At 45.0% G+C, this 16,540-nt stretch overlaps 1 protein-coding gene across 3 annotated transcripts in view; it reads left to right on the forward strand.

Moving 5' to 3' along the window:
• Positions 1–3,484: 3,484 nt before the first annotated feature.
• dock11 (dedicator of cytokinesis 11) overlaps positions 3,485–16,540 on the forward strand; it is a 328,275-nt gene continuing 315,219 nt past the window's right edge. For all 3 annotated transcript variants that reach the window (XM_084319393.1, XM_084319394.1, XM_084319395.1), the window contains exon 1: positions 3,485–3,673. In XM_084319393.1, the coding sequence (XP_084175519.1) occupies positions 3,572–3,673 (102 nt within the window). In that variant the 5' untranslated portion in view covers positions 3,485–3,571. The remainder of the gene's footprint in view (positions 3,674–16,540) is intronic.

The raw sequence follows: 16,540 nt of genomic DNA on the forward strand, positions 1-16,540 counted from the left end.
TTATCGTCGCTGTTATGGTCTCCAATATCCCGGCCTGCATGACCACGGCCCATCCTGGCATTCCCGTGTCTGCCTCAGCGGGACCTCCCCCTTCTTCCGCCTGTCCCTTCTCGGCTTCGCTTCGGGGGCTCTGTTTCTTCAAATTCTCCTCTTCTCGTGTGTTCTCCATTTCTCTTTCCTTCACAATCGTTGTCTCTTCCTTACTTCTCGTGTGCATCTTTTATTTTTAATCACTTTTCGGGTCTCTATTTATCTGTTTTTTCGCTCATTTGACCAGGAGCCCTACCGCACGTGTGTTACCCGTCTGCTCTCATACCGGAAGTCCTATGTCAGTCTTTTCATACGGAGCAGAAGCATGGACGCTGAATGAAGCGGCAAAGAGGATGATAGACTCTTTTGAAATGTGGACACTGAGGAAGATTCTGAAGATAACATGGAAGGATAAGATCAAGAATGAGGAGGCACTGAGAAGAGCGGATATGCAAGGAGGACAGCTGCTGGAGAGGTTGAAAAAGAGAAAGATGGAGTTGTGCAGGCATGTTCTGAGAGGATCCAGCGGGGAGATGTTCAAGAAGGTGGTGATGGGGAAGGTGGATGGAAAGAGAGGAAGTGGAAGACCAAGAAGAGGCTGGGTAGACGACGTCTGTGATTGGAGTGGAGTGAGAGGCGGAGTCACGGAGTTGGAGAGAAGAAGTGGGGACAGAATGGGTTGGAGAGTGATAGGCAACCTTCGGAACGAAGAAGCCACCTGATGATGATGAATTGCTTCGGAAAGCAGTGCATTAATTGGCTTACTTTTCAGCGCTGCACATTTTCTTTTTTTTTCTTTTTCTTTTTTTTTCTTTCTTTATTGCAGGATTTTTTTTTTAACATTTACAGTTATCGATATCGTAAATTTTCCATTTTTTTTCTTTTTTTCCCCTTCCCCTCCCTCATTCCCACCCCATCCCCCCCACACTGAGGTTGTTGAAAAACACATCTGCAAAATACTCAAACACACAGCATATGCTGCTGGGAAAGAAAAACAAAAAACAACAATAATATCAATCAGACCCATCTGCATTGTGCACAAATATTTAGATAAAAAGAGATAAAGAAATAACTGAAAACACAAAAAAAAACTCTCTAGCATGGATGTGGCTGTGGAAGAAAGTCATCAATGATATTATTTCACTCTTTCCCCCACCCCTGCTTATAGTAAGCGCTGCACATTTTTGACTCGCATCTGAATGAATGCGAGATTTCTCATGGTCTTCAATACCTGATGCTGAGGCTGAACCTGTCGTCTCTGTCTCTCTCTGACGTTTATCAGATTTAGTGGGACTGTCACTGGGACCGGCGGGACGTTTCGAAAAGAAATCTGATATTTTTCTTTTCTGCGAGTGAGACATTCTGTGCTAGCAAAGTCTGACTACTAGCTCAAATCGACTGACTGCCAGTGGCGTCGCGTGGGTAAAATAACAGGGGAAGCCAAAAAAAAATTATTAAAAAAAAAATTATTCAATATTTTTATTAATATTTTTTTTTTTTTTTTTTTTTTTAGTCAAGCAGTCACCATGTACACTACAGTATGGCTCGGCGGCCAGTCAAACGTTATTTTTATTTATTTAACAGATTGCAGAATGGGTACAATACAGTACGGCTCAATACACATTTACGATGAATTGAAAATGGGGGACCCTGATGTAAACAAGACGAAAGTCTTTCTCTGGTCTGCATCCCCTTAACAATTGTATGTATTGAGCTGTACTGTACTGTACCCATTCTGCAATCTGTTAATAAAGTTTTCATTCATTCATTCATTCACACACAATTGTATAAGGGGATGCAGACCAGAGAAAGACGTTTGTCTTGTTTACATCAGGGTCATTAATACTGCTGGAGCATTGGTTAATTTTTGGTCCGATTTTTCCTTGCGCGATTTTGCGCGCCGCGTGGGAGCAAATTCGAGACACATATTCGGTTGCAAAAAGGTGTCCCACGGTCTCCTCTATGGCCGTGAATATTTTCACGCGGATCGGAATCACGGCGCGCCCGTGGGACACTTTTCCGTTTCGGCGAGTTTATTCCACGCTTTCTGTTTTCCTTTTCTAAGCATTTTAGGGGCTACATGTGAATCAGTAAAAGTTGCGGGACGCCCAGATGTTTCCACGATAGAAAGCTCGCGTGGATCCCATAATAGGCTCACTTAATACAGCGTTTTTAAAATCACGCGACATTTTCAGGGTCGCGAGCCGACCTTTTCCCCTCGTTTTCGATGATGGAAGTGATTTAGGAAAAGCTTCGGCACGCCGAGAGGTCCCCGTGGATTTAATCTCGCGAGGATCGGGGCAATATTCGGCCCGTGGGAACAGTTACGGGTTAATACAATGTTCAGAGTGCAGAGGGGAAAATATGGCACCTGCCCCGCCTCCAGGTGGAATATTATGCTGAACGTCTTCCTCCCAGCTCCGTTTCAAACTTTTAGGGTGTGGCCCAGTGGCAGTCAGCTCGAATCTGATTGGCTAGGATCGGATTTGGAGTTTGGACTCACTCTATAATGCTGGAAGCCTGGAGAAAGAGACCTACCCACTGCTTCTCTCCTATACTAGCTGCAGTAGTGAGCACAGTCTGACAGTGTGTTAGAGGGAGTGAGAAGGAGAAGAGGGAGACATAAAAAAAAAAAAAAAAAAAAAAAACACAGATGCACAGATGAAAATGAATGTAAACTATATTAAAAAAAAATTATATTTTAATTTTTTCTTTTTTTTTCATATTTCATATTTCATAATTTGATATGAAATTTATAGGGAGGCATGGCTTCCGTTGGCTTCCACAAGGATTCGCCACTGCTGACTGCGCAAGCACTGTATCACAGTAGCTCAGTGGTTCGTGGCGCGTGGGAAGGGCGGGAGACGGGAGGTGAATACAATTAGTTGTTTCACCTGTCATTCAATCAGTCTGTGACAGTCTGTCATCACTCGAAAATCTACTCCGCTGCAATCTTGTCGGTTTTACACGTATGATTGTGTACGTACAGTAGTGTAATGAATGAATGAAAACTTTATTTAACAGATTGGAGAATGGCTACAATACAGTACGGCTCAATACACACAATATTAAAATGGTGAAGTGATTTGAGCAGGATAAACTTATAATATACAGTGTTAAAGTTATACAGTTACAGTATATAATATACAAATATATAAATACTGTCATAAAAAAATATATATATTTTTTTAATTCTTCGCAATAAAAAAATGCGCGCACCCCCCCCCCCCAACGTGCCTGACTGCGTGCAACTCCGTCCCATGAGGAACGCATCACTGCTTGCGGCTCTGCAGATATCCCCTATTGTGCGGCTCTGCAGATATCCCCTATTGTGCGGCTCTGCAGATATCCCCTACCGCCGCCCCGCCCGCTCGCGTCTCAACCTCTGGCTGGCTGGTCCATTCCATCGTCCGCTCCGCTGGTTGCTGGTTGCTGCTGCTGCGGGTACCACGGGTCCACGGTCCACACTCGCTACTCGTACTCGTACATGATATATATACACCGGGAAAACAAACACGAGGTGGAAGAGAAGAAATAAATTATGTCCGAGGTGCGAAAATTCACGAAGAGGTTGAGCAAACCCGGGACGGCCGCCGAGGTCCGACAGAGCGTGTCCGAGGCGGTGAGGACGTCGGTGATTGTGGTGAGTGTGGTGGCCGAGAGAGAGAGAGGCGGCATCGATCATCTCAGCCGCTCGACCGGCGCGCGGCTAACGGTATTTATGTCTGGAGCTATAATATACCATCAGTCACAGCAGCTCCTTTTTAAAACAAGCTCGTAAAACATTCCCCCCCGGACGCTTGTCCTCGTCCTTTTTTGTTTTGTTCTTCTAACCCCGTTTATTTCCCCATCCATCGCACTCTGGTCGTCGGGTTTGTACCTCAACATTATTATTATTATTTATTATTGTCTCAGGTTTTGTCGTTGAGGACGCGTCTTCTCCTCCACGTCACCAGCTGACTCCACTGTTTTAACAATCTGATCTCTGCCACATGATATACACACACACACACACACACACACGTCCAGTAAAAATATCAATCAATGAATGCAATGGGCATAATAAGCCATGTGAAATGAAATCCCATGTGGGCATAGTGTGTGTGCTGCGCCTAAAATGCACACAGTAGTACCAAATATTGTGCGTTTTAGTGTGGCGTTTGACACAGAAACGCATGCTTTTACGGTCGTTCTGCAGCTTTTGTGCCTTCTTCTTTTGTGAGCTAGTATAGTAGCATCGCCGGGCGGTCGGTCGGTCGCTCAGCTGCCGCGTGGTTCTCTGTTCCTCCTCCTGGCCTCGGGAGCACAGTCTGTGTCATGTATGTTGTATGTTACATACAGTACAGTACAGTATGTATGTATGTTGTAGGCGATTTGTGCAGGAAATGGCCAAATGCTCAGTAGACGCCACATTGCGCCCATATTCACGATTGATGAATGTTTCTATGGATTGAAAATGGGGGACCCTGATGTAAACAAGACAAACGTCTTTCTCTGGTCTGCATCCCCTTAACACTTGTGTGTATTGAGCCGTACTGTATTGTACCCATTCTGCAATCTGTTAAATAACGTTTTCATTCATTCATTCATTCATTCATTCATTCATTCCACTCGGGTTAGCCGTATCCTTTCCGTCTCCCTGGCCTGTTGTAAATCCCGTGAAAATGGATTGAGATGGATAGCATTTTTAGGGTAATGCGGATCATTTCATTTGTTTTGTGTGTGTGTGTGTGTGATGCAGCGAGCCATACTTTTGGTGATCAGAAAAGCATGGTACCGTGCTGCGTCCTCCAAAGGTGTCACCATAGATTGATTTGGTTGATTGACTGAAATCACATGACTTATTTTAAGTGTGATAGCTTATCAGTGAGCTTATCAGTGAGCTGGATGCAATCCTACCTGGAGGGGAGAGAACAGATGGTAGAGGTAAACGGTACTCTATCCCCCCCCCTCACAGTGAACTGTGGTGTTCCACACGGAAGCATACTAGGACCGCTACTCTTCCTAATTTATGCAAATGACATGTCGTCAGCCTGTGACTGCAACTTGTTCCTGTTTGCGGACGACTCAGCCCTGCTGGTCTCTGACAAGAACAAGTTGCAGGTTGAAAAAACCCTCAGCTCGGAACTAGGCAAAATCTGCATATGGCTCGCTGATAACAAACTATCATTACACCTGGGCAAAACAGAGTCCATTCTCTTCGGTTCAAATAACAAACTCAGCAAGACCGATGGCTTCTCAGTTACAGTGGGTGACAATATTGTCACAAGGAAAGACGAAATTACCTACCTGGGTTCCATCCTAGAGGCAAATCTTTCCTGTGACAAAATGGCATCCAATGTAATAAAAAAAAGTCAACCAACGAACTAGATTCTTGTACCGGATCTCCTCTCTGGTAAACAAGAATACCCTGAAGACTCTGGCAGGAGCACTCATTCAAGGGTACTACGACTATGCGTGCACCTCATGGTACCAAAGCACCTCAAAGGCGCTTAAAACAAAATTACAAACATCACAAAACAAACTGGTCAGACTACTACTTGACCTTACCCCCAGAACCCACCTCACCCCTGCCCACTTTGACAACCTAGGATGGCTTAGAGTAGACGACAGAGTACAGTAGTGTTGTCACGATACTGGAATTTCGACTTCGATACGATACCTTGAAAAGTATCGATACTTTCGATACTTTCGATACCAAAAAAAAAAAATTATAATAATTTCTTTTTTATTATAATTATTTATTTATTTTTTTAACAAATTTTGCTTTTGTTGCTGGTTGATTCTCCTCAGCTTCTCTCTGGTACTATACGAGAAGATAAATACACTTTTAAAACCCTTTGTTTATCTTTAGATCAGAGAGAGAGAGAGAGAGAGAGAGAGAGAGAGAGAAAGAGAGAGTGGCTGCTGGAGATTTTAGGTCTACTGAGCGCACCTTTCTAGTTATGACCCGAAAACAAGGGTACTTGAGAGAGAGAGAGAGAGAGAGAGAGGCCAGTGTTAGCTGAGTGGCTGAGAGAGAGAGAGAGAGAGAGGGAGATTTCTCCGGAGCTATGCTCGGAGCATTTATTAACGTTACATTTTCAACAACATTGCTGCTAATTGGACACTTCATGGAGGCGGGGTAACGTTGTGTCGAGTTCATGCGTGTACTGGTGTAGGATGGGCTCCGGCTCCGCTCGACCTAACGTTGGAAACGGGGTAGTTGTGTCGAGTTCATGCGTGTACTAGTGTAGGATGGGCTCCGGCTCCGCTCGACCTAACGTTGGAAACGGGGTAGTTGTGTCGAGTTCATGCGTGTACTGGTGTAGTGGGCTCGGCTTGACGTTACTCCGTTTCCATGAAGTAATAGGTGGCCAGCTAGCTAGCATTAAGCTAACGGAGGAACGACAGCTAACGTTAGCTAATAATAGCGTTGTTTACAAACTGAAGACAGGGCTGCGCTGCCCGGCTGTGAGGGGGAGGAGGCTGTAGCAGCTTGTGTCTGTTGCTCTGAGCGAGGAGGAGGCGGAAGGGCAAGGCTCTGGCAGCGCGTCTGTCTGTCAACAACTTGCGGGAGCAAGCCAGCTGGTACCGATACTGCAGAAAGTATCGGTACTTCGGGAAATGAGTATCGAAGCCGTTTTAAATATTCAGTATCGATATGTATCGATACTTCGATATTTTTGACAACACTAGAGTACAGCAACTTGCAATGGGCCTGGTCTACAAGATACACTATACGACTAAGGTACCCATGTACATGTCAAAATACTTCCCAAAGGTCAGTGAATACCACAACCACTACACCAGAGGAAGCTCAACAAATCATGTTAAACCCAGATTCGGCTCAAACGAGGGACTAAATACGTTTCGCAATTATGCCACATCAATGTGGAACGCCCTACCTAAAGCTGTAAAGGAATGTGAATCCCTACCCACATTCAAAACCGCTCTTAAAGAGCACCTACTGCAATTCGAAACTGGCCACCGTAAATGCCCAAAACCCCCACCACCTCCTAATAGACAGTCTCCTCCCCACCGCAGGTATATATTCCCTCCCCGCCGTATGTATATCTCTCTCCCACCCACCCACCCCCTCCTAATGTACAGTCCCCTCCCCATCATATGTATATACTCTGTCAGGATCTAGGGGTAACAGTACTGTATATTTGAATACCGTTTATGTCACAAATGTATCAGTACTAAATACCTATATGTCCCTATGCCATAAATGTCATGTATGTTGTGTATGTCATAAATGTCTATATGAATTGAAAATGGGGGACCCTGATGGAAACAAGACAAACGTCTTTCTCAGGTCTGCATCCCCTTAACAATTGTGTGTATTGAGCCGTACTGTATTGTACCCATTCTGCAATCTGTTAAATAAAGTTTTCATTCATTCATTCATTCATTCATTCATTTTGTGGACCCAACCGCAGGGCTGCCTGCACAATATGGAAACAAATCTAAAGCGACCAACTACAATGGGTGCGCGTACTTTTTTAATTCCTGATGCCAGTATCTCGTCTCTCAGCTTCCCCACTTGTCAGGTGAGGGAGTGATCAGTAGTAAACTCAGCCCCCCACTATTTTGGTTGGAGTGGAAACCTTCGACTGGGGTTTTTCTCATGCCCGGCGGCGTGTATACTTTCCGCAACAGAGGTTGCTTTTCACATCGCATGCTCTTGTCCAGTCATCTAGTTAAAGACAGTAGAGGTTAGCGTCAGTGTAAGTTAGTGTTGTGTTCATTCATAGTTAAAGACAGTAGAGGTTGGCGTCAGTGTAAGTTAGTGTTGTGTTCATTCATAGTTAAAGACAGTAGAGGTTGGCGTCAGTGTAAGTTAGTGTTGTGTTCATTCATAGTTAAAGACAGTAGAGGTTGGCGTCAGTTAGGGCTGGGCGATATGACGATATTATATAAATATCGGGTACAGTTCATTAACGATACACTTTTTAAACGTATCGTGGATATCGTGATGTTTTGCCCAAGAGGATTGTGTCGCGTCAATCTGGTCCACACGTTGAAACTTTTGAACAGCGCCGCCCCACACACACACTACTGCATCAAAGTTACTACTTATGATAACAAAGGCATACGTTTTGTGGCATTAACGTTATATAGTTACATGTTCAATAACATCAGCGTATTTACATAGCAACGTCCGAGGTCGACCTAGATATAGCAAGCATTAGTCGTTCATATCTCAGCCCGTGCTGACTCAGTTGTGCCCATTCTGCGGTCTGTTAATAAAGTTTTCAATCAGACAGATGTATGGAAAGGCTTTTATTATAACATCCGTTGCAGTAAAATCATTATGCCTCCAGTCGTTTAGTCTTCCTGCGGAGCTAAAAGCTAAACGTCGGCCGCGGGGAGCTATTGTTGTTGTCATTGAGCTCTCCAATGGCGGAAGTAAAAAATTAATACGCGCTTGCCGATTGGTGCTAAGAACAGCAGGGCGGGTGCAAGCGGTGTGACGTAATTGGCAGACTCGACTGTCAATCAAAATGATTCTGTTTGCCGTCTGAATGAATGAAAACGTTATTAACAGATTGCAGCATGGGTACAATACAGTACAGCTCAATACAACAACAGTGGACTGGAGGATGCAGACCAGAGAAAGACTTTCGTCTTGTTTACATCAGGGTCCCACATTTTCAATTCATCATATTTCATATCTAAATCATATAATATCTCATTGCTAAATATATGCAATATATAATCTAATAATCCAATAATCTAAATCTAATATATAATATAAAAATGCTAAATGCATGGGTATTTTATTTTGTCTTTAATGTTAGCTTGCAAACTCAAATACTGTCTTGGTAAGCCTCATAATGAATTGTTTGGGGAAAAAAAGAAAAACATCGTGATGCGTATCGTGTATCGCCGAAAGGTCAGAAAATATCGTGATATCATATTTAGGCCATATCGCCCAGCCCTAGCGTCAGTGTAAGTTAGTGTTGTGTTCATTCATAGTTAAAGACAGTAGAGGTTGGCGTCACGGTCAGTGTAAGTTAGTGTTGTGTTCATTCATAGACAGTAGAGGTTGGCGTCACGGTCTGTGTAAGTTAGTGTTGTGTTCATTCATAGTTAAAGACAGTAGAGGTTGAGTATGTTTTTTTTTTTTAACAAATGTTTTTTATTTTCCCTTTTTTTACATGAAACAAGATAAACAATACAGTAACAGTAATAATCAACGATGAATCACAGGACAATAACAGAAATAATAATAACAATAATGACAGTCCAGTAATTAAATCAGAATGAATTGCATAGTATATTGTATGGTAACTCAGTTACTTCTATTCTGCATCGAACATTGTACATATGTCTATACTGAACACTGTGACCTCTATTTTTACTTCTATTTTACATGCTATACTATTTTATTTCATACTTATCTTGTCTAGCACAGTCTCTGGAGCGTAACAGTAAGAAGCATTTTGTATAAAAGTATTCTGTACTTCTGTATGACAACAATGTATGCCTTTCAAATGTTAAATGATAAATTATTAAATGATACACACTGAAATCTACGCTCTCTCATCCTGCTTTCCACAACTCCTATACTTCCTGAGTAACGCGCCCAACACTGCTTAATGGTTGTTTAAATATTTTACATGTTTTGATGTGGTGCATAAGCAGCATATTAAGATGACTGCGTTTCTTGAACAGCTGATAACTGCATAAGCAGCACATTAAGATGAGTTACCAACAGCGCGTTTCTTGACAGCAGAGTGGCGCGTTTCGCGACTCAGGAAGCGAGCGCTCTGCGCTGCAACACAGCGGCAGCGGCAGCGATAAGGGGGGCGGGTCAGAGGAACCCGGAAACCGAACTCCGTTGCGGAAAGTATACACGCTGCCCGGCGGCGGATAATTACCGTACATGTGGTAACACTGCGACCGCGCCTTTTTGCCCCTAATGTAGTCCTTTGTAAAGCTGGAAGCTGGAGTATGCGCGCAAGCATAGTTGAGGGGGGCTATATCTCGGGCCTGACTTCTACACATAGAAGAAGAAAGACCCAGAGTTGGATTCCCAGGGGCACTTCACCTAAAAACAATCACACATACTTCAAAACTTTAAACAGTTTTGCAAACATTCATTTAGTTTGAGAGTTATTGAGAGTAAATTCGTTTGAATATGGCCACCAGCGATGTCATCAGGGACATTGAATCCGTGTTTTGTGTTAATTACAGCACCTTTAAGTATATCATTCTTATGTCCTTCTGTAAGCATACTGCTGATGTGGAACCTGAAACAAGTCTAATAAACAAATTAAGCAGATCAGTTCCCTTATTTCACTTTCTATGTCAAACGGAAATATGTCATCATGGGGGAGGTTAGCTAAGAGCCTTCAGTGTCTGAACTCTGCTAATAAAAGGTTCTGGTTTAGCTACTCAGATTGAATGGGGATATCTCTTTTTGGGTTGCGAGGTGAGAACCATTTAGCCCCTTCTCATGCAACAGCAAAACATGTATTATCTTTAGATTAGATTAAAATGTATTGTCATTACACAGCACACGTACAGTACAATGAAAACAAGTTGGCATCTAACCAGAGTGCAAATGTAACAGTAACGTGCAATAATAGTAATATACAATGTACAAGTGACACAGTAATGTATAGGGGTGGGAATCACCAGTTTCATCATGATACGATACGATATCGATTCTTTGGACAATGATACGATATTTGCCGATATCACAAAGTCTCTCACGATACAATACGATACGATTAGATTCAGGTGCCTGCGATCGATATGAGATGATATCATATGCCCATTTAACACAATCAGTTATGAGACTCGCCACAGGATTTTCAAAATAAGAGTATCGATATGAATCGATCTTATTACATCGCATCGATCCGATTCGATCGTTGATAATTACATCGATGTATCGATCTGGATCGATGTATCGTCCCACCCCTAGTAATGTAAACCCTTGAGTTCATTCTTGTGCTTCTAGAGTTCATTTGACACTCGCAGATAGATGGCGAGATGCAGCCTCAACTTGTGGCAAAACACGTGTGTGGACTGGTCATGTATAGTTAGTTTGTCCTGATGATTAGAATTTAATTGCAATAGTTCAGCAGCCTTTACAGTAATATTGGACCCATTGCAGTGTTTCCCACAGGAATGTAGGCCAGCTGTGGTGCTGTCCATCCAGCAGAGGAATGTAGGCTAGCCTGACACACCTCTTACTGACACACTCTCACCAGCTTCCTATCTGTCTCACCTGTTGCCCCTCTCTCTGACACACTCTCACCTGGTTCATCTCTCTCTGACACACACTCACCTGGTTCATCTCTCTCTGACACACACTCACCTGGTTCATCTCTCTCTGACACACACTCACCTGGTTCATCTCTCTCTCTGACACACACTCACCTGGTTCATCTCTCTCTGACACACTCTCACCTGGTTCATCTCTCTCTGACACACACTCACCTGGTTCATCTCTCTCTGACACACACTCACCTGGTTCATCTCTCTCTGACACACACTCACCTGGTTCATCTCTCTCTCTGACACACACTCACCTGGTTCATCTCTCTCTGACACACACTCACCTGGTTCATCTCTCTCTGACACACACTCACCTGGTTCATCTCTCTCTGACACACACTCACCTGGTTCATCTCTCTCTCTGACACTCTCTCACCTGGTTCATCTCTCTCTGACACTCTCTCACCTGGTTCATCTCTCTCTAACACACTCACCTGGTTCATCTCTTTCTGACACACTCTCACCTGGTTCATCTCTCTCTGACACACACTCACCTGGTTCATCTCTCTCTCTGACACACACTCACCTGGTTCATCTCTCTCTCTGACACACACTCACCTGGTTCATCTCTCTCTCTGACACTCTCTCACCTGGTTCATCTCTCTCTCTGACACACACTCACCTGGTTCATCTCTCTCTCTGACACTCTCACCTGGTTCATCTCTCTCTGACACACACTCACCTGGTTCATCTCTTTCTCTGACACACACTCACCTGGTTCATCTCTCTCTCTGACACACTCTCTCACCTGGTTCATCTCTCTCTGACACACACTCACCTGGTTCATCTCTCTCTCTGACACACTCTCACCTGGTTCATCTCTCTCTCTGACACTCTCACCTGGTTCATCTCTCTCTGACACACTCACCTGGTTCATCTCTCTCTCTGACACACTCTCACCTGGTTCATCTCTCTCTCTGACACACACTCACCTGGTTCATCTCTCTCTCTGACACTCTCACCTGGTTCATCTCTCTCTCTGACACACACTCACCTGGTTCATCTCTCTCTCTGACACTCTCTCACCTGGTTCATCTCTCTCTGACACTCTCTCACCTGGTTCATCTCTCTCTGACACACACTCACCTGGTTCATCTCTCTCTGACACTCTCACCTGGTTCATCTCTCTCTCTGACACTCTCTCACCTGGTTCATCTCTCTCTGACACACTCACCTGGTTCATCTCTCTCTCTGACACACACTCACCTGGTTCATCTCTCTCTCTGACACTCTCTCACCTGGTTCATCTCTCTCTCTGACACACACTCACCTGGTTCATCTCTCTCTGACACACTCTCACCTGGTTCATCTCTCTCTCTGACACACACTCACCTGGTTCATCTCTCTCTGACACTCTCACCTGGTTCATCTCTCTCTCTGACACACACTCACCTGGTTCATCTCTCTCTCTGACACTCTCTCACCTGGTTCATCTCTCTCTGACACTCTCTCACCTGGTTCATCTCTCTCTGACACTCTCACCTGGTTCATCTCTCTCTCTGACACACACTCACCTGGTTCATCTCTCTCTGACACTCTCTCACCTGGTTCATCTCTCTCTCTGACACACACTCACCTGGTTCATCTCTCTCTGACACACACTCACCTGGTTCATCTCTCTCTGACACACTCTCTCACCTGGTTCATCTATCTCTCTGACACACACTCACCTGGTTCATCTCTCTCTCTGACACTCTCTCACCTGGTTCATCTCTCTCTCTGACACTCACCTGGTTCATCTCTCTCTCTGACACACACTCACCTGGTTCATCTCTCTCTCTGACACTCTCTCACCTGGTTCATCTCTCTCTCTGACACTCTCTCACCTGGTTCATCTCTCTCTCTGACACACTCTCACCTGGTTCATCTCTCTCTCTGACACTCTCTCACCTGGTTCATCTCTCTCTCTGACACTCTCACCTGGTTCATCTCTCTCTCTGACACACTCTCACCTGGTTCATCTATCTCTCTGACACACTCACCTGGTTCATCTCTCTCTCTGACACTCTCTCACCTGGTTCATCTCTCTCTGACACTCTCTCACCTGGTTCATCTCTCTCTCTGACACACACTCACCTGGTTCATCTCTCTCTGACACTCTCTCACCTGGTTTATCTCTCTCTGACACTCTCTCACCTGGTTCATCTCTCTCTCTGACACACACTCACCTGGTTCATCTCTCTCTGACACTCTCTCACCTGGTTCATCTCTCTCTCTGACACACACTCACCTGGTTCATCTCTCTCTGACACTCTCACCTGGTTCATCTCTCTCTGACACACACTCACCTGGTTCATCTCTCTCTGACACTCTCTCACCTGGTTCATCTCTCTCTCTGACACTCTCACCTGGTTCATCTCTCTCTCTGACACACTCACCTGGTTCATCTCTCTCTCTGACACACTCTCACCTGGTTCATCTTAACCAGTTAACCAGTGATTTCATACCTGGTTGCACTGTGTTTTAATGACGCCACGTGTACGCGCGCTCCCGGGCAGGGTTAGAAATAAAAAAAATAATTCAAGGGCTTTTTTTGCCCCCCTTAATTGATTTTCGGGGGCTTTTTTTTGTATTTCGGGGGCACAACTTTTTTATAATGAAAATTAACAAAGATTATAAAACATTGTTGACACTTTTTTTACAGTCTTCGTCCCTATGTTTGATAACGTAATGTTAATCCATATATAGGGCTCTACGCTAACCTTTTTCCCAAGGAGCACATGTGCTCCTAAATAAAATGTTAATAAATAAAATCTAAATACAAATTTAGGAGCACACAGAAATTTAGGAGCAGAGTGACAATTGTTCAAGTAACACACACACACACGATGTGTGACATGGCTTGGTTTCATGTTTTGAGGTACCTTCAATTATCTGTAAATAATACATACATACTCTATCTAAATAGATTAAATATGATTGTCCCTGAGGGCAAGTTGTGTTGTTGTCAGATCGATCAATGAAATACGTTGCGCGAGGGGAGCTCCAGTAGCTCACCGCTTATCTCGGCGCTATTTCGGCGTCGGGGACAACCGTGCGCATCACGGATCTGGGGTACACGAGTTCGACTCCCGGACTCGGCGTATTTTCTCAGAGTGTCTTTCCCCGATCTATATCCCATTCAACCTGTTTCTGTCGGTCATGCTTGACCAGAAAAAAGCGATAAACGCTAAAAAGAACCAGCTGACTGGTAAAAGTTTTAAAAAAAGAAATACGTTGCGCGCTCAGCGCTGTGGAATGAAGGAAATGCGCATCGGGATCATTTGGATGTTATTCTTTGGAGTTGTGTTACAAATGGAACGGTCTTTCCCCGCCGAACACAAGTTACTTAACGTTACACAGGTCGCGCTATGCAGATGCTTAGCTTGCTAACGTTAAGATAGCAGTGTAACTTAATGTTACACAGCACTATGCATGCTTGCTGAAAGCAGAGCAGAGCTCTCTGTCTGTCTGTGTTCGCAGCACCTCTCAAGTACCCTGTAACACGCAGCGGGCCCCGCCTCCCTCCCTCTTTGCATTCCACCCAAAAACTGAATTTCAGTCCAGTTTCTTAACTATTAACAGCGGAGCTGTTTTGTAATCTTCACTCTGCAAGTAAATGATTTTTCCGGTTCGCGCACACACACATATTATTAGGGGCAAATACGGGGGAAATGCTCGCACTGTAGAGCATATATATAATTATATATATAATCAGTAAACTGTCTGGGGCTTTTATTGCCCCCCTTAACTGATTTTCGAGGGCATTTGGTCAATTTTCGAGGGCATTTTGCCCCAAGCCCCCGTTAATTTCGAACCCTGCTCCCGGGCATGCGCATAAATGTTCCCTCGCGTGCGCACAGAATACAGACAATGCCTAATTGCCTCTAGGAATGGCATGTAACACATTTCATTCACACTTTTTGTGTGAATGTATCTGAGGACGTATTTGAACACACCTGACGACCTGAGCTATTGTTATGCAAAGTAGCCAGGTGGGTACTTGGCGAGTTGGCGCATCAGTCGAGTGCAGCGCATTCTTGTGTGCACATCCGTGCATGTGCGTGGCTGCGTGCGCGTGCTCCTGCTCACAGACCTGGTTGAACCCCGTGCAACCCCGTCCCATGACCAACGCACCACAGCACTTAACGTTACCACAAACAGTTTGTCAGCTTAGCGTTATCCAAAAGATAATAACAGCGGTTTGTGTTTGTGTTTCCAAATTGTGCACTTTGCATAGCATCCATAGACTATTGATACGGACATGTTCCATGATCAGAGATACCTGCTGCAGGCAAGAGTAGACATGTGGTAGTCTACACCCTCCCCAGAACAACAGTAGAGCAGCATGTGGTAGTCTACACCCTCCCCAGAACAACAGTAGGGCAGCGTGTGGTAGTCTACACCCTCCCCAGAACAACAGTAGGGCAGCATGTGGTAGTCTACACCCTCCCCAGAACAACAGTAGGGCAGCATGTGGTAGTCACCCTCCCCAGACCGACAGTAGGGCAGCATGTGGTAGTCTACACCCTCCCCAGACCAACAGTAGGGCAGCATGTGGTAGTCTACACCCTCCCCAGAACAACAGTAGGGCAGCATGTGGTAGTCTACACCCTCCCCAGAACAACAGTAGGGCAGCATGTGGTAGTCTACACCCTCCCCAGACCGACAGTAGAGCAGCATGTGGTAGTCTACAGTACACCCTCCCCAGACCGACAGTAGGGCAGCATGTGGTAGTCTACACCCTCCCCAGAACAACAGTAGAGCAGCATGTGGTAGTCTACACCCTCCCCAGAACAACAGTAGGGCAGCATGTGGTAGTCTACACCCTCCCCAGACCAACAGTAGGGCAGTATGTGGTAGTCTACACCCTCCCCAGAACAACAGTAGAGCAGCATGTGGTAGTCTACACCCTCCCCAGACAGACAGTAGGGCAGCATGTGGTAGTCTACACCCTCCCCAGACCGATAGTAGGGCAGCATGTGGTAGTCTACACCCTCCCCAGACCGACAGTAGGGCAGCATGTGGTAGTCTACACCCTCCCCAGAACAACAGTAGAGCAGCATGTGGTAGTCTACACCCTCCCCAGAACAACAGTAGGGCAGCATGTGGTAGTCTACACCCTCCCCAGACCGACAGTAGGGCAGCATGTGGTAGTCTACACCCTCCCCAGACCTACAGTAGGGCAGCATGTGGTAGTCTACACCCTCCCCAGAACAACAGTAGGGCAGCATGTGGTAGTCTACACCCTCCC

The sequence above is a fragment of the Notolepis coatsorum genome (assembly GCF_963971535.1).
Source record: "Notolepis coatsorum genome assembly, chromosome: 1".
In the NCBI taxonomy this organism is placed as follows: domain Eukaryota; kingdom Metazoa; phylum Chordata; class Actinopteri; order Aulopiformes; family Paralepididae; genus Notolepis; species Notolepis coatsorum.